Raw genomic sequence first — 18,441 nt, forward strand, 5'->3', positions numbered from 1 at the left:
ATGCTCCAAAGGCTGCAACTCTCCTGAGGTCCACCATGGGTTAAGGATGCTCAAACTGCAAAGTTGATGCAAACATTCCCACATCTGAGAAAAACTGGTGCTTTTGTTCCCATGCATTTCAGATAAGGGCCACTCAATTTGTACAAGATATTCTCACCCACCCTAAGAGCCAAAGTTGAAGCTCACATAAACAATAAGACAGCATCCCCGAGCCCCAGAGGGCTGTCCCTCCAGACCGCCCCTGAGCAGCACAATGAACTAAGTTTTCTCAGGGACTTCTGCATGCATCCTGTTCGGGCGACTCATGCTAGGCCTCCCTGCACCTGCAGCATAGGGCCCAGCTTGGTTCTTCCTCAGGAAAGGGCCTCGCACTCTATGGGCAAGCCGAATGTGGCCACCAGCTATGAGCTCCACGCATGCACATCTGAAGAATGATTTTTACCTGTCTACATGGCTGGGTAAGGGAACAAAGCTAAAGGCCCCAGAGCCTCACAAAAGCTCACAGCAGGACAGAGATGTTTCTGAGTATTCTGGAATAGGTGGCCAGAGGGACAAAGAAGAAAGAGAACAAGGCAGTGCAGGAGAGAAGACAGCGGCTTCTGCTGCCCATGGAGACCCCTCCCTGCCATGCCATGGGGCAAAGGGTCCTGTGAAGACACAGAGAAAGGCTTCTGGCATCCAAGCACCACATAAAGACGAGGAATGTCTTTACCCGTAAAAGGTGGCCGGCTTTTTGTGCTAAACAGCTCAGGGTCTGAGTCAGAGCCGTTTTAAACAACACTGGCTCTGCTTGTTGTAGGAGTTTCTTGGTATCCACATGGCTATGACCTCCACCCCACCCATCTTGCCCCGCCCAGAGGAAAACCTTCTCGCCTTGGCCTTGCCTAGGTCTGGCATCAGCACTGGTCTGATAACAGTGACATGCAGACTTTCACAGATGTGAGCCAAAGGTGCTCACCTGTCTCCAATATAAGCTCAATAAATAAAACCCTGGCTTCAGTATGTGTACTTTCCAGACCAAAGTCTGGGGCAGACACAGCACAAGGTCCCCTCTAAGACCATAGGGGAGGCAGTTCATTGAGGAGTTACTTACTCAGCTGACTTCCAGAAGTGCCCGGGGTGGGAGAGCCGCCGGTTCAGCTTGGGTAGCTTCTCCAGCATGTCCATTAGCAGGCTGAAGCTGGGTCTCTCCTGCAGGTCGAAAGCCCAGCAGGCAGACAGGATCTCCTGCAAAAGGAACTGCCATTAGCGGTGTGTGTGCTGGCTGGGAAGGAGGGCAGGGCTGGGGCACCCACAAAGCACCCTGTTGTGTTCTCAAGTGCCCTGGCTGGTGGTGCCCTGAAGACCCCGCCAATATGAAAGAGCTTCTATGCTTCCAGGTCACGATGAAATGCACAAGCTTCCAGCTCCCCTCCTTCCTCCTGATACCCTTTCTCCCCTGAAATAACAGCAGCCAACATCAACAGACTAATAATGGAAAAGAGGTCAGGCATGGCAGTGGTTGGCTTCTGGAAGATGGAAGGTGGAAGGTACCGGCTCCACAGGTCCTCAGGATATGCAGCGGGTGGGGCTGCAATGGAGGTGAGAGCCTCGGTTTGACCATATAGAGGATGGAGAGATAAGGAGGGACAGGCAGGGCCCAGGAGAACAGCTGTCCCAATGGCCACCCTCAGTGGCTAAGGGCTGAGCCTCACACACACAGTGAGACTCAGCAATGCAAGTTTTTGTTCCTAAATATAACAGGGTTGATATCAGACTGGATCAACCACCCCCCTCCGCCACATGGGCTGCCTGCTCAGTCAGGAAACCTGGAGAGATCCAAGATGTATCAGATCAAAACCCAACCTCCAGAGGACAGTTTGTGCACACATGCGTATACGTACATGTAAGCAGCTACTCTACAAAACGAGACCAGGGTGCGCTAAAAACTAAATGACTAAAGAAAGAAAGTACTTCCAATTGAAAATAAAATTTTTGAACCAAACATGAGGAGTGCTGGACAAAATAATCAAGGATGCTCCCCAGATTAGAGACCCATTGAGATAGGGATGAAAAATAGAAAAGAAGGCAAAACACTCAGTGAGAAGAACCAAATTCTCACAAATGGGACTTCTGACAACAGAAAAATAAGAAATAGGCCAGGGAATTATTGAAGAGCGAATCAATTTCTCCCAGAGATTTTCAAAAGAAATGGCTGAGGAGACCCAATGGTGGGAGCTGACTAAAAAAGAAACAGCCCACACTCAGATATATTTTCATCAAATTTCATTACAGCAAGGACAAAGAAAAGATCCCAGATGCTTCCAGTAAGGCATCTACAAAGGTTCAGAATGAGACCATCACCAGATTTCTTAACAATGTACTTGATCATTAGTAGACACCAGAGAAAAACTTTTGTGTTCTAAACGGAAAATAATTTTGAACCTACAAAGCTGTTCCTGGTGTGACACAGAACAAGGACATTTCGGATGTGCAAACGTTCTATCTCTCATGTATCCACTGGGGAGCAGGTTCCTTCAGTTTTACTCTTATTTTGCAAGCGTGAAAACAAAGAGCGGGAAAGGTATGCAATACAGGAACAGTGCGATTGACCCGGGAATGAATAGAAAGGAAATAAAAGGCTAACACTGTGCCGCTAGCTCAGATGATCCGAAGTGAGTGGGCCTGAAAAGTATGGAACAGACTCCATTCAATAAGCAGAAGGCAGAGGGAGCTACAAGACCTCAGGAATATGGTAAAGGTGTTTGTTTCTCCTCTCAAGAATGCAAACACACGGCACATGCCCGGAATCCCAGCCCCTGGGGCAGCTGCTGTGAAGCCCCGGAGCAACATGGGCAACATAGTAACAACCCATCTCCAAAAGGCGGGAAGAAGGGGTGATGAGGAACTACAGGAAAAATCTAAAACTGTGGGAGAAAGCCAGGGTCTCAATGTGAAGACAACAAAACCATGAACCTGTGAGAACTGAGAAAATGGAAGAGGAGACTCACAAAGAAGAAAATGTGACCCTGGCAAACTAGTTCTCCGGGGAGAACGGCACGCATCGGCCCTCCTGACGCCACTCGCGCTGTTTCTAGTCTCACCTTCGGCCTCAGTCCACGGGTGCAGCACAGGAGATTTAATCACAGAAACACAAAGCCAACATTAACGATCGGCCAGTAAAGGAAAGCTGGCCCAGGCTCTGCGGCCAAGGGAAGAGGGCGCCGGGGTGAAAAGCTGATGGAACACAAGGCTGGAGCCTTTGGACAGCGACCTGAGGACCGGGCTGCTGCTTTTCACTAAGAATCTCTTCTGTCTTCCCACGCACATGGACGGACTCGTAGGGAAGGTGACAAACTCACCGCTGACCCTGCATTTGAGGCAGAGCCTGGTGTGAGCGCCACAGCGGCGTGGCTTGAGGGAGAAGAAAGGGGCCGCTCGGAGGGCCATCCCCACCTGGGCTAAGAGTCACAATCATCTTTTATTGCATTTGTAAAAAACAGAGGGAAAAAAGAAGATGAGACTCTGCAGGCACACAATGCTGAGCAGAAGCTGGCGCTGGTGCGTTTTCTGTCTCTGCTTCCTCATTCTTCCTGGCCTCAATTTATTCTTAAAAGGCTTCCACACTCTTCTTTATAAGAAATCCCTGCGGTTACTTCCGGCATCTGCAGAGGGCTTATTTAAAATGATGTCAGACCAGGTCTACTGCGCTCCACAGCGGAACCCGTCGCGGGGTTGAAGTGCAAAATACTCGAGCAGGTTCACTCTCCAGGAATGCCACCACAGACCCGCCTGCGGCTGCGATCCTGCACTAAGAGAGACCTTCCCAATTAGATCTGGACCCTGGCTGTGTTCTGGAATTGTCTGAGGAGCTTTATTTAAATATAAAACACCTCAGAAAAAGAACTATAGCCTTAGTCTGATCTTAGGTCAATTAAATTGATATTCCTGGGAGGCTGACCCAGGTCTTAAGTAATTAATTATTTAGATGTACTAGATATGGAACCTAGGGATGTTCTCCATCCCAGCCAGTCCTCCTTTATTCTTTATTTTGAGACAGGCTCTCACTCAGTTGCCCAGGCGGATTTGACCTTAGGATTCTTCTGCCTGAGCCTTCTGAGTAGCTGGGACTACAGCTGTGCACCGCCACACCTGGCAGCCCCGGTATTTCTGAACAGCTCTGGGAGGATTCTAACGTGCAACACAGCACCGAGCCCTGACTCCCTGCAGCCCTCCGACCAGCGCTGCTCTGCTCCAGGTCTCCCCCTCCCTGAGGACGGCGCTCAATGCTCTGCGCCAAGATGCCAGTGCACAGAAAGGAACTGAGGCTGCTGCAGGAAAACTGAGGGAGGATATTTTTTCTTTCAAAAAACATATATATTCTCTCTTTTGTACAAAGGTATCTATACAAAGAGGTCCTTAATTGTGTCACTGTAGATGTAAAAATTGGAAATAACCTAAATACCCAGTGACACAAGGAATTACATTACAGTGCAGCCACAGGACAGAAGGGCAGGTAATAAAGATTTGTTAAAAACTCGAGATAATAAAGTGCTATGTGGAAAAACGTTAGGACACAAAAAAACCTACAGGTCATTATTGTGATTTTCTTCAAGATACATATTTTTAAAAGACTAGAAGGCACGGGGCATGGTGGCACACACCTGTGATTCCAGCATTCAGGAGGCTGAGGCAGGAGGATGGCTGTGAGTTCAAGGCCACCCTGGGGCACATAGTGAATTCCAGACCAGCCTGAACTGCATAGCAAGACCCTGTCTCAAAAAAAAAAAAAAAAAGACTAGAAGGCAAGCTAGGTATTGTGGTGCCTGCCTGTAATTGCAGCATTCAGGAGGCTGAGGCAGGAGGAGTGGTGCAGGTTTGAAGCCAGTCTTGGGTTACGTAGTAATTTAATGACCAGCATGCACTATCAGAACAAACAAACGAACAAACATGGGAATGTAGCCAAGCATGGTGGCACAAGCTTGTAATCCCAGCACTCCAATAGGCTAAACCAGGAGAACTGCAAGTCTGAGCACAGCCGGCAACTTGGTGAGACCCTGTCTGAAAACAGAATTTGAAAGGTAGGCTGGGCGTTTAGCTCAGAATGAAGGCTCTGGGTTCAATCGCCAGTACTGACCAAAAAAACCCCAAAAAAGACTGGAAGGCAGTAGCCGTCCATGCTGCCAGCTGAGCTGCCAGAGCCAGGCCACAGCAGGAGCCCAACCCGGACCTTGGCCCAGCATTTCTCCCCTAAGACGCCAGGAGCACGTCCTGGGGAAGGTGCTGTCCGCTGACCCTGGCTCCATCAGGGAGGCGCTCGTCACTCCACCTGCCCAACAGCCCCGCTGCAGGGGTATCAACTGACCGAGAAGTCTAGTGTGGAGTTGCATACTAGCCCTCGGCATCACTCTTGGAAAATACTTGGCACTTCAACCTGACGACAAATGTGACTGTGAAATACAGTAGATCAAAACAGTGTCATTTGGGTGCGGGGAGGAGTTTTTTGTCTTTTTGAGACAGGATCTCCCTATGCAGTTCAGGCTGACCTTGAACTAACTTTGTGGCCTAGGCTGGCCTTGAACTCACAATGATCCTCCTGCCTCAGCCTCCCAACTGCTGAGATTACAGGCGTGTGCCACCACACCTGGCTTTACAGTACCATTTCAAATGAGCCCTATCGGATGCCTTAGCTGCCTGCTACCAGTCATCACTGCGTCCTGTCCGGTGTATAGATGGTGATGCTGCCCACGGGGGTCATGACTCTGACAAGAAACTCGCAGTCTATTCAGATTTGACTCCGGCAGTCTATTTAGATTTAAAGCGGGAAGGGCCGAGCGCTCCCTCTGTGAAGCTCTTCTCTGTGAAGCTGCCCAGGACCTGTGTGGTCACTCAGGACGAGGCTGTGTGCGGTCCCACCGAACACACGGGCGCCCGGTCATCACGATCACCCCGGAAACGCTGAGTCAGGGCTTCCTGACAGATGACTGCGCCAAGACAGGGAAACGCCCCAAGGAAAACGTCACAGCAACGCGACGCAGAAACAAACCGTGAAAGGAAACCACCCAGAAACGAGAGCGCAACAGCCGTAATTCAGATTCAGCACTGTGGAACGAGTTCCTTGTGGGAACCTTGACCTGTTTTTGAATAGTCGTGAAAAACACGGAGAAAAGACTTGTACCACAGCATGACCTCACCGCTCCTGTTCTGATGAGGGATTTTTCAAACCTTCGGGCGTGTCGGTGCTGCATAAGGCTTTATTCTGTCCTCATCTCACACATCCGTTAAAATCATTATCGTAAGAAGGAAATCAAGACAAAAGGCGACAGTGCAGTGATCCCGGTGGTTTTTATTTTCTTCCCTCTGCCTCCCTGCTTTGCCCATTTCCCATAAACACATGTTGTTTTCAATATCAAGCGCGACACTGCCCGGGGCAGAGCCTTCAATGGTGGCAGAGCCCAGGCAGCAGATGAAGGGCAGCCGTGCCGTGTGCCCAGCCTCCCCACCCTACCTCCCCCAAGAGCAGGTGCTACTCACGCTGACTTCCTTCCCCAGGCTGACGGAGGCCAGGACCCGCTTCATTCCTTCCCCACTGCCGACCTGCCAGATCAAGGCCTCTGCAGGCTGGTGCTTAAAGGGCCAGTCTCTTGCTTGTAGCTCATACCACACAGTCCTGTGGAGAAATGGCATGAGCTGCTGGGCTGCAGGGCCCCATCCATGCCCGGGGGCTCTGAGGACTTGGGTCTGTCCCAGCCTTCCCTCCCCATCTGCAGGGGATGCTGTGATGGGACCTGAGAGACCCTGCCTGGGCCCCTAGGGACCTGGGCCCTGCGCACCTGCTTCCACTGTGGTGAGTAGCCTAGGTACGGACAGAACACTGGGCTTGTTCCAGTCTAAGCCTGACCCCAGCTCTGCCACCTCCGAGCTATAAGGCTGTGGTACCACTGCTCAACCTCAGTAGGCTAAGGCCTGTCGTGAGGCTGTGGGAGGAGGAGCTAAAATGCCACACCCAGGGCAGGGCACACCTCATGCTTCGGCAATGACACAGTTAAAGGTCAGGGAGGTCAGGGAGGAAGAGACGGCACTCAGGCCACAGCAGGGGAAGGCACCCGAGAGAGGACAGGGTGACTGCGAGGGAGCCTTCCTCAGCCACTCCAATCCCCTTAGCTTCCTGAATGCACTGGGATGGGGACCCGCTAATCAGACTCGCACTATCCAATGTAGGGAGCCCGTGCTGCATGAGGCTCCTGAGCCACTACAGTGTGGAGAGCTGACGGAAGCGTGCTGCACATACAGAGCAAGCACCAGGCTGTGAGGACTTAGTAGTAGGAAAATGCATAGAAACTATCTCACTGCTTTTTTTATTCACTGCATACTGAAATGATACTTGAGATGTGCTGAGTTTAATAAACTGTTGAAACTATTTCACTTGTTTCCTTTTTAATGTGGTGACTGTCACACCTGCAAGGATAGATCTGGTTTGCACTGTATTTCTCTGAGTCAGCAACCCAGCATGCATGGGCGCTAGAGGCTGGCTGGCAGGATGCCCAGGCGTCCCAGAGAGGGAGGGACAGTCATTGGTTGCCTCTGGCGAGTGTCCCAGCAGATGAGTGGGTGAGACTGACAACCAGCACTTACACCATGACCTAATTTAGTCCTCATGAAACAACTGTCTTGGAGGTGCTATTATCTTGGAGACAGGAGGTCAAGGACGTGGTCACTCAGTCAACAAGCGGTAGTGCTCTGACTCAAAACCAGCTTTGTTCCTACTCCAAAGCCCAGGCTCTATGCAGCTCGGCGGACACCTCCCCTGCTTCCAATAGCTACCAGGGCCCTCTCTGGGGGGCACCCCTGGGCTCCAAGCACCAGGAGCCTGCTTACCCAAATGCATAGACATCCGCAGCTTTGGAGAAGGGCAGCTGGTCCTCGTCCTTCCCAGGGGTCATCTCTCGCACAATCTCAGGGGCCAGGTAGCACAGCCAGTCATGTGACAGCTTCAGCTGGTTCTCACGCCTGGGGGCGGGACAGGAACGCAGCCCCTCAGCGGGACTCCCTGGTACCCATCTGCCCTCCGGCGAGGAAACCACCCACACAGTGCAGGTAAAACACCCGAGTGCAGCACACTGATCCTGGCCTGGCTCAGGCACGAGTGCTTCTAGGGGCCGCCACAGAAGACATTGCCAAGCTCTTCCAGGGAAGCGGCCAACGACAGGCGTGGGCTGGCTGCAGTGCCTGGCTCTCTGCTGGGCCTGGGCATCTGTCCAGGAAACCAGGCCTGTGCTCTCACATCTGCCAGGGGAGTCTCCACCTGGCTGCCGCTCTTCCTCTGGGAGCTCCCCGAATGCTCAAGAAGGAGCCTTTCTCCCCGCCCCTTTAAGGATGGAGGAAATAAAAGCTGGACCCACTCCCTCATCCTGCAGATGAGGCCTGGACCCTCACCCATATTGCTGAGCAGCCGGGTCCAAAATGAGCTGGATCCCAGGCTCCATGGGGCTCAACCTGAGAGTCACATGCCACAAGAGACTGAAATACCACCCAGGCCCGATTCTGGACCAGAACCAGAAGGGCAAGCTCAGAGCTCCCTGGCCCTCCCTGCAGGAAGGTCTGCTTCTTGGTAGCACAGCCAGAGTACCAGGACCCTGAGCAAGCCCACCCAGCACCCCATCTCCTGTCCCACCCAGATACCTGAGGCCAACTCACCGTTCCTCTCGGACCACACCCGAGATCCCAAACAGCCCGAAGTCTGTGATGACCACTTTGCCATTGTCATAAAAGACATTCTTGGATTTGAGATCTTTGTGCACGATGCCCTTGGCATGCAGGTAGCCCATGCCCTGGAAAACAGCGAGGCTCACGTCAGGGGGAGAGAGTGGGTGCTGATGCTGAGTTTCTACCTTGTGGCCCGCGCTGTGCTGGATGCTTGCCCAAGTCCCCTCACTGAATCCTCACAGTCCTATGCTGCAGCTTGTCCTGTTTGACAGATGAGGAAATCGAGGCTCAGAAAGGCGAGGTCGCTTCCCCCAGGTACACAGCAGCTACCCAGCAGGGCTCAGATCTGACTCCAAGCCAGTCCATGCCCTTTTCACACCGTCAGGCTGCCAAATAGTCATCTTAGACTTGGACAGGGTGTAAGACGTAGAGAGGTCATGGCCAGGAAGCCAGGGAGATCCAAGAATATATGAAGTAATACTGGCTTGGGGTGTAGCTCAGCGGGAGAGCACTTGCCTAGCACGCATGTCAGGTCATAAAGGGTTCAAACAAGTTGGGGACTCCATCAGGATTTGCACAGCTGCTCTCTGCTCTCAGGCAGTATAAACGTCAGATGGGGAAGTAGAGGGACACTTCCACAAAGGGATCCCTGAACTTTGCCATTGTTGATGTCCACGCTGTGCTAGGAGCAGCCCTGGATTGAGACTGAAATCCGGGGTTCGAGTTCCATCTCAACTCAGATCCTAACTCACTAGGTGGCCTCAGACACAGTGTTAACTTCTCTGTGGCTCAGCCCCTCAGCTGTCAGTGCAAGGGCGGGGGTGGCGGGCGGGCTGATTTCTAAACTGTGCTCTTTGGAAGGAGCACTGCTGGGTCAGGTGCACGGAACACAGGTGACTCACGGGGACTCTGATGCCCCTGGGGACAGGGCCGAGACACCAAGGCTGAGTACCATCCCGGGGAGCTCTGAAAGAAGCAGCAATAAAACCACTCTCCACACCTCAGGAGCATCACTCGTTATGCAGAGATGTCCCTGGCAAAAAAGGTGTTACCCGGAAGGGGTGGGAAGGGGACAACGAGTGAAAAAACACACCCATTTAAGAAACAGAGTCAGCCACAAGCCAGAACCAGACAGAACTCAGCCCCTGCAAGAGCTCAGGCCCTGGGGGTCAAGAGCACTGGAGAACCATTTGTGCAAAGCATCAGAGGGGCCACTGCCCCTCTCCCCTGGGGCCTGTGGAGAGCTGTCTCCTTGTGATGGGGCCGGGGAGCTCTAGGAACCCCCTATCCTGGAACTCTGTCTCAATGCCAGACTGTCCTTTGAAAATGTCTGCCCTTTCCCAAACCAAACCCAGGCATGAGCCTTCCCGGTAGCCAGAAAGAGCCACAGGCTCACTGTGGGCTGAGTAGGGACCAGCTCTGGAACTAACTGGACCAGTCACTGTGCTGCTCTGAGCCTTATTTTTAAAACAGGTATCATAACCTGAATGGGCAAGTGTAAAGGGACAGGATGTAAACGGCTGGCTCTGGACACTGATTTTCCTTTCACAGAATTCCACAGGTGCCTCTAAGGTCCAAAAGTTGCCAAGTCCTCTAACCAAAGGTCCAGCCGCTTTTACTTCTTTTGACCAAAGCATCAGAGATAACCCCATAAAGGAAGTGGCTCTCAGGCCCCAGCAGGAGGAGAGAGGAGGGTTTCTCAGCAGGTTGGAAAGAAGCCAGCGGAGAGGCAGCTTCCGGTTCTGCAGCTCTAAAGCCTGTTAGTGACTTATCTCTGGGGCCTGGAGTCATCCTGAAGGCTCATCATCCTGACTCAGCAGTCAGCACCCAGATGCACCCCCCACTCCAGGTGCAGAGAGGAGAGGACCGTGAGGAGGAGCAGAGCAGGGAGGGGAGCAGGATTTAACAAGGCTGGGTTGGGGATGGAGAAGAAACACTGCGGCCCCCAAGGGCCGCTCTGAAAGAAGACGGAGCACACTGAAGGCAGAAATGGCATCTCTGGGATTCGCTTTTCAGAAGTTTAATTCATTAGCTTAGCAACACAGAAATATCCCTTGGAAATCTTGGTTTATCCACACATGCTACTGTAATTGCCATGTTTTCTAAAGAGAGACACACAGGGGGCTGGGGATTTAGCTCAGCGGCACAGCGCCTGCCTGGCAAGCGCAAGGTCGTGAGTTCGATTCCCAGTACCAGAAAAAAAAAGAAAGAAAGAGAGACACACAGACACACAACTGAAAGAAAGAAGGAAGGGAAAGGAGGGAGGAATAGGAATAAAGGAAGGAAGGAAGGAAAGAGGGAAGGAAGGAGGGAAGGAGGAAAGGAGGGGAAAAGGGAGAAAAGACAGATGGGGAAAGACTTGGTGGAGCTGTTAAGAGACAACAGCTTCTCAATACAGTTTTTTTAAAAAGGAAAGAAAAGAAATTCTATTCACCTGTTTTTATTTGGGCCTGTTCATTGCCAAATAAAGCAACAAATGAGCTCTTCTTTCACTTTTATTTAATCATTTTTTAAAACAGTGAAAGGAATGAGGGGGATTTCATTTGAGTGCAAGGGCCTGCCCTCGGGAAGGTGGCCTTGTAAACATGAAGACAGAAAGCCCAGGTCCTGGGTCCAGAGACATTAAATGCCACTTCGCCCTTTCCACTGCGCCTCCTAACTAACCTGAGTGCTGGGGTCTAGGCCAACGCCCTGTCCACAGATGACTGCACTTGACCTTTGCACTGCTCCAGTGAGGGAGAGAGTGCTGCAGCCCCATTTTACAAGAAAGAAAGCCAAGGCTCAGGGAGGCTAAAGAACCTGGCCAAGACCACACAGCCGGTGTGACCAGGAGCTGGGCTGTTTTTAGAACCAGCTGAGTTCTTCCCTACCTAATTCAATTCTATCAGCGCTGACCAAGTGAACTGCTCCAGCTATGAACAGATGAGAGAGGGACAGAGGGAAGCAGATAGATCCCACCTTGAGGAGCCCCCGTTAGAAGGAGAAGCAGAGCACGTAGCCACACCCCACCCTGACAGACACAGATGCTGCTGGAGGAAGGACCAGAGCTCTGACAGCAGCCAGAAACCCACCCTCCAGCTGCTGAGCGCCCTGTACCTTGATGATCTCCTGAGCGATCTGCCTCGTCTTGTTGATGTCCAGCGATGTCTTGGGGTCCCTCACAAACGAGTGCAACGTCCGCCCCTTGCAGAAGCTGTCGAGAGTGGTGGGCTCAGTCAGGTCAGATACTGGCATGGCCAAGGAGGCCCTGTCCCCATCTGCTCCTGGAGGGTCCTCCACAAAGCATTCCTGTCCTTAACCAAACCCGACATCCATTCCTACTGGGACCTGGCCTGCGAGGGCTCAGACACACACCCCGCCTAAGGCCCTCCCAACCTACACAAGGACACCAGTCCACCCACTAGGCTCCCTGTAACCCTGGGTGGCCCACTGCGGTGGGGGCAAGGCAGGACCACAAGCAGCAAAACTCAAACGGGCAGGAACCCAGCCTCTTATAGCTAGCGCCAGGCAACCTCAAGGCTCTGGTGCTCACTGCATAGTCTCATTATTGCATTTATGTTTAGGCCCCAGAGCTTTTCTTTTTTTTTTAAATAAAGCCATGGGTAAATAAGGACAAGGCACTGGGGTGGCTGTCAGAGGATCGCAGTGATTATGGGAAAGAGAGCTTGCGTTCTGCGGCCTCCACCTACATCAATTCCAAAAACCCAGGGGGACGAAGGACCCAGACAGGGTGTGGCTCCCGTTCCTGTTCTGGGGGGAAGCGGCCTATGCTATCTTAGGGAAGGACTAGTTTTTAGGAAAAGTGTCCCGAAAGTAAGGTTCTTCGCATCTCAGAGACTTTAAAAACCAAGAGGCCAAGGGCTATGGAGCATTGGCTGATGGTCTCCTAGCTGCATCCCATTTTCCTAGGTATATTTCTAAAAATGCAGTGTTTTCTTGTTAGTGAACACTGTCCTGTTTCACTGTGGGTACACCTACCTGTCCACTGACTCCCACCTCTTAAAAACAGGGTGCATGAGAGAGGGGAGGGCGGGCGGGTGGGGGACAGCAGCAGGGGCTGTGGGATTGGGGTTGCAGGGCTGGCGTGGTCACAGCGAGGCTCTCTGGGCATCAGCTTGCCCTGCTTTGGGCTAGAATTTTATCCCCGTGGTCAAGAGACCCTTCTGCTCAGGAGTGCCGTGGCTGGTTACTTACCTCACAGATAAACAAACCAAATGGACATTAAGTTTTACTTACTTCACTGCTTTGAAAGGAAAAATATTTTTTCTTAAAGTATAGGATCCAGGTATAGGGAACATCACCACAATGTTAATGAGGATCCTCTTGGTTCAACAGGATTCAAGTGAGTTTTAGATTCTTCTTAAAACTTCTATGTATATTTATTTGAGAGTTTTTCTAATGACCTCATAATACTTTTCCCAACTTTAAAAGTACACCGTAATATCATAAATATCATGCACAAAACTGTTCCAGACTCACAGCTCTGAGGAAGAGACACGCGGGTCAGGAGTAGCACACTGAGCACTAGCCATAGTAGAAATGGGCTACAGACATCAAAACATGAGGGGCCGGGATGTAGCTCAGTGGTAGAGCCCTCACCTAGTACAGGCAGGGACCTAGGTTCGATCCTCAGCACTGCCAGAAAAAAAAAAGAAGACGAAGAGGACCCCAGCCCTACAGTCAAGGGAGAAAAACAAGGTGTGAACCAGCAGGGTTTCTCCCATGTTTTTATAAAGGAATAGTTGAAAAATTTCTGAGCCCATGCAAAAGTTTTATTTTAGTGGAGGGAATGAGGATATCTACCATAGCCACCTCTGGGGACAACAAGTGCCCAGCTGGCAGGAGATGACCTCTGCTCTGTGCCAAGAACCCAGAATCCTCAGAGGAGTATCGTTTCACTTATTCTTACTGTCGGAGAGGTTATGTAAGCAGAAGTTACACCCCATTTTTTTTCTTTTTTGTATTTCTATGAAAACTCGCACACCCTGCAGGGCTGCCTGGGTGAGGGTGACGGGGCCCAGGGCTGCTCACCTAGTGATGATGGCCAGGTGGGGAGGGTTCATGCAGGCGCCCATGAAGAGCACCACGTTCTCGTGCCGCGTCTGCCGGTAGTTCATCACCTCCTTCTTGAACAGCTTCAGGTGGTCCTGGTTGTGGCCGTCCATCTCCAGCAGGCGAATGGCCACCTCGCCGTGCCAGCGGCCACGGTGCACTCGGCCCCAGCGGCCCTGCCCGATGAGCTCGCCCAGCTCCACCTGCTCGAAGGGGATGTCCCACTCCTGCAGGTACACGCTGGTCTGGCTGGCCTTGCGGGAGATGGGGCCCCGCCAGGGCCGGCGGGAGCTCGGCAGGTCGTCCACCTCGTCCTCGTCATCTTCTGCCTCTGACTTGCCAGCCTCCGGCTCCTCGGCCTGGAAGGAGAGCAGGAATGAATGGGGGGGGTGGCAAGTCAAGGTCCTCTCTTCCCTTTCTGGAGCCCCAGCCAGGCAACGGGGAGAGGCCTGGATCTGAAAGCTGGACTCTACACACAGCTCTGTACTGGCTTGCTGTGGACAGTGGGCAGGTCCCTCAGCATCACTGGACCTCAGTGTCTTCATGCACAAAATACAGCCGCCGGCCCAGGTCATTGCCACAGTCCCCCACCCTGCTAATACTCCCGAGAGCAACAACATCTAATCGTTTAGGGAACAGCACGGACATCCCAGCCACGGAAGACCTTCACTGCATTCACCCTCTGGTACGACCCTGTCAAGCTATTTCGGACTCTCCTCCGGGCAGGAGTAACATTCTGTAAGTTACACTGCATGGCAGGGATCCAGGCTCAGTTCATACTTTCATCAGAATCACCTGGTGAGTTCTGACAACATTTTAAAAACATCCTAGACTGATGGCATCAGTCTGAGCGAGAGTGAGGACCAAGAACTGCTCGCGTACTTCAGTTAGCCCAGAAACAGACGCGAAGGAGGCAGGCGTGGCTGCTTTGTCCCTACTGTGCGCCTGTGCCACACTGCGCCATAGGCACCGCGAAGACCCTTGCTGGGCCTGGGCCTCCCCATATGCAGACCCCCCCACATTCCGGGGAGGGCAGGAGATACCAGCGGCTGTCCGTGGGTTCGGGTGTGGCACCCTCACTCACCTCCGCCTCGTGAGCCTCCACCACCTCGGCTTTTGGCTGGTCATCAGGCCTAAGAGTAAAACAGGCTCTGTCAGGAGATCCTGGGCTGGGCAGGGGCTCCCAGGGAAGCTCTAAGGCGAAGGCTGCCAGGCCTAGACCTATACTGTGAGCCATCTGGCTCAGGGTAAGGCAGCGTGGATGCCGTGGGGACAGAAAGAGGCTGGGGACCAGGCCCGCTCCTGCTCGAGTCTCAGCCTTCTCCCCAGGCTGAACTGACGGTAGCTGGCGACAAGGGGTGGGCAGTCGCCACCAAGGCCCTTTCAAACTTGACACTGTGGTCCCGGAGTTCAAAGCGCACGCACAGGCCCCGGGATCCGACAGGCCTGCGTCTCAGCTCTCTGCTGCTTCCTCGCTCTGTGGCCTTGCTCATGTAACTCGGCCTCTCCGGGCTGGCTGTACATTAGGGACTGGCCGAGGACTACAAAGGAAGCCGAAGTCAAGGGCTCCCGCCAGCCTGCCTTGGAGGAAGGGCTCCCTCAGTGGGACCTATGTGTAGTAGGTCTAACTCCGAGTGCCCGTTGTTCACCCTCCCGGGCCCCCGGCCTGCTCTAGTTTGGCTCGCAGCCCCGCACACAGCTCACGGCACTGACACAAAGAAACCTTTCCTCGGGGAGTGATCTGGCACAGGCAGCAATCAGCCCGGCCAGCCTCCACCAGGCTGGGCCAGGCCCTGGCAACACCCACAGCGGGAGGGTCAGAGATTTCAGGGTAGGGCTGGGAGGCAGCTGGGGATCTGGGTTTGATCTCAGTAGGTCCCCAGGCAGAGAAGGGACACTCGGCACGGGGACTCCTACCGGGTACTGTCGGTGGCATCAGGGGGCGGTGCTGCCTGAGGAAAGGCCGAAATATCTGCAGGAAACAAAGCACAAACACAAAGCATGAGGCCACTTTTCCCAGCCCCGAGATCCCACAGCTGCCCAAAAGGGAGAAATCCCTCCTCTCTGAGCAGCTACCCCTGTTCTCCAGGCCACTGCCACAGGGACCAGCTTGTGCTGAACCCACAAAGCTGACATGAGCCCAGCCTCCACGGTTTCTCTTCTGTCCACACTGCTCTGTCCCGGGAAGGGGCCCGTGTGGGTAAGAGGGCGGGTCTCCTCAGTCAACACCACTGCCAGGTGGCTACCAGGTCAAAACTGGGGAAAGCCAGCTGGCTACACTACAGGGGAGAGGAGCCAGAGCCACCCTGGGGAGGGTCTTCCTGGCTGAAGGCAGGGCTGGCAGTCACAACTCTTGAAAGTAGGGACACCTGACAGCAGAAATCAAAGATTCCTTAGCGACACCTGGTGCAGTCGCTGGGAATTTCCAGAGCAGCCCTCCCGCTTGCTTCTGGGATTAGGTTGTCCCAGGCTGGGCGGCTGAGACTGACCCCTGGGCAGGGGCCTTAGCACCTAAGACCCCTGCCAACACCCAAATGGACAGTGCTACAAGGGGTGATGGCCCTAGGGATGGGCTGGACTCCTCACTCCTTAAAGCAAAGAGAGAGCTAAGCAGCAGCAGCAGCCTGAGCAATAGCAACCCCTCTCCTGCCTTGGACAGAGTCCTCCCCACTCAGCCATAAAGCTTCCCTTGCCCTTTTCCTTGCCCTTTCTCCAAAGCGGACTCTGAAGGGCATCAGAACCGGAAGTTAACATGTCTACACCTCATGGACGATCTGCTAGAATCTTATCATGGCAACGCACTCATGTGGCCACCATCCTGTGCAGTTTCCGGGGACATTGGACCTCACAAGCCTCTGCTGAGGCCTCCCCAGACACTGCCACATGGTGTCCAGATCGCCATGGGTGGCCTGGCATTTCCACCCACCCAGCACTTTCAAAATGTTTCCACAGAAGACAGACATGCCTGGGGGTCAGGGAACTGGAGGTGGGGGGGTAACAGCAATCCACTGGGGAGGGCAAAAGCCTTTGGAGACCCCACACTTTTCCTAAAAATGAAGAGCAGATTGTGATCCTGCTCCAATACAAGTCTATGTCTGCTTTAAGACATCATCCCTTCCCCTCCTGTGAGGCAGCTTTAGGACAGAATGGACCGTCCATGTTTTCCAGGCCTCGGGAAGGGGCATGCCTCGTATGTGTTCCAGAGCTGGTACCCAAGGAGGTTCCAGGGCAGCCACAGCAACAGCCCAGCTGCCCAGAGGGGGCCTATGGGGCAGAGCCCAGGTCACGAATGCTACCAGCCGGCACCGGCCTGCACAAAGCTGTGCGGACAGGGACTCACAAAGGCTCCAGTTCAGTCCCCCAGTACAGTGGAGCTGGGGAAGAGAAAAACCTGGAATGACCAAAACGCTGACTTCAAGACTGTCTTGTTCAACCCAGAGGGGAAAAAAACAATTAAGTACAGTTTTAGTCTTAAAAAATCATGCTTGTCATCTCTGGCTAGAACTAAAGAAGAAATGATCTAATAAACTCCTTCAAGCAGCATCAAGGAATACAGTCAAACGCAAAGGAGGGCACAAGGCTGAACAAATGGAAACAATGTCTGCGGACGGGAATCAATGAATTGTGTTAGGGAAGGGAGTTTTTTCCCATTAAACTTTCTGCAATGATGGCCAGCAGGTGGTGCTGTGCAGTAAGGCTTAGAAAGGCGAAGACCACGGATTTTCACCATGTGTCCTTATGTAGGGAGGAGGATATGGCGACAGATGCTCAGAAGACATCAGCAAAAAGCCTTCTCCCCTCTTTCTGCAAACTGGGTTCTAGTCCTGCTTGCTTCCGCCACCACTTGGCAATGGGGCCCTGAACAAGTTGCCAGTGGTCTCTGCAAGAGGCAGCGCAGGATGGACTCCAGGGTCCCTCCCAGCAAGGCGCGGCCATGAAGGGGCCCACCTCCAGGACACTTGCTCTGCCCCCTTGCCCAGCCACCACAGACTCAAGCTCTGAGGAAGAGGGCCCTCAGGGTCACTGGGTGGAGGGGTCACAGCAAGGGGCAGTTAGTGGGACCATGCAGAGGACTCACCTGGGAAGATAAACTGCTGTCTATGATGAATGAAGTAGGCAGCTTTAAACAGAAGAGGAGGCGAGTCACACACAGTGGCAAACGCAGCGAGGGAGAGGATGCGTGGGCTGGGGAGGCAGGACCTGGTTACTGGGCTGGGGCAGCCCCACCCCACACGCCTGACCCCTGGTAGGCCCAGCAAGGACAGGCTCAGCCATGCAGGAAGGAGGGAGAGAGCTCAAGGTCACGAGTGCTGGCAGGAGCCCCAAGAGTAAAGGGGGCTTCACTGGAGGATCAGAGGGTGCTGGGACCTGTCTCAGTAGCCACTTTGCTGCCAAGCTCTGGCCAGCACCCTGCTCTGGAAAATGCACAGGAGCCCTGAGAACAAAATACAATGCGGGAGGAAAACTGTTCTGAAAAGGTCGGTTTGTGTCGGGTGCAAAAGAACGGCCTCCTCTTCTCAGCCCATCCTGACCCTGGAGCACCTCAGCCTGCCCAACCCCTATGGACAGGTTCCTAAATACACAGCATCTCTCATAAGGGATGCACTGGGGTCCTACAATCTGATACAGAATGATTTATCGTGTCTTGTGTTTCTGAGGCAAGTCGTGCTATGTTGCCCAGGCTGGCCTTGAACTCCGGTGCTC

General features: G+C 53.2%; 1 protein-coding gene across 8 annotated transcripts in view; it reads right to left on the reverse strand.

The window, feature by feature from the left end:
* Positions 1 to 18,441, reverse strand: part of Ksr1 (kinase suppressor of ras 1) — a 145,392-nt gene that overhangs the window by 5,971 nt on the left and 120,980 nt on the right. For 5 of the 8 annotated variants that reach the window (XM_005402782.2, XM_005402784.2, XM_005402788.2 and 2 more), the window contains 9 exons: positions 17,816 to 17,857; positions 15,655 to 15,709; positions 14,822 to 14,870; positions 13,717 to 14,096; positions 11,782 to 11,878; positions 8,677 to 8,810; positions 7,858 to 7,989; positions 6,514 to 6,649; positions 1,094 to 1,227 (listed from right to left, as the gene is read on the reverse strand). In XM_005402782.2, the coding sequence (XP_005402839.1) occupies positions 1,094 to 1,227; positions 6,514 to 6,649; positions 7,858 to 7,989; positions 8,677 to 8,810; positions 11,782 to 11,878; positions 13,717 to 14,096; positions 14,822 to 14,870; positions 15,655 to 15,709; positions 17,816 to 17,857 (1,159 nt within the window). Of the gene's footprint in view, positions 1 to 1,089; positions 1,228 to 6,513; positions 6,650 to 7,857; positions 7,990 to 8,676; positions 8,811 to 11,781; positions 11,879 to 13,716; positions 14,097 to 14,821; positions 14,871 to 15,654; positions 15,710 to 17,815; positions 17,858 to 18,441 lie in introns of those variants that run through there. The other 3 variants (XM_005402783.2, XM_005402785.2, XM_005402787.2) reach the window with 2 other exon arrangements.

This window comes from Chinchilla lanigera, unplaced genomic scaffold (assembly GCF_000276665.1).
Source record: "Chinchilla lanigera isolate Chin_1 unplaced genomic scaffold, ChiLan1.0 scaffold00080, whole genome shotgun sequence".
In the NCBI taxonomy this organism is placed as follows: Eukaryota; Metazoa; Chordata; class Mammalia; order Rodentia; family Chinchillidae; genus Chinchilla; species Chinchilla lanigera.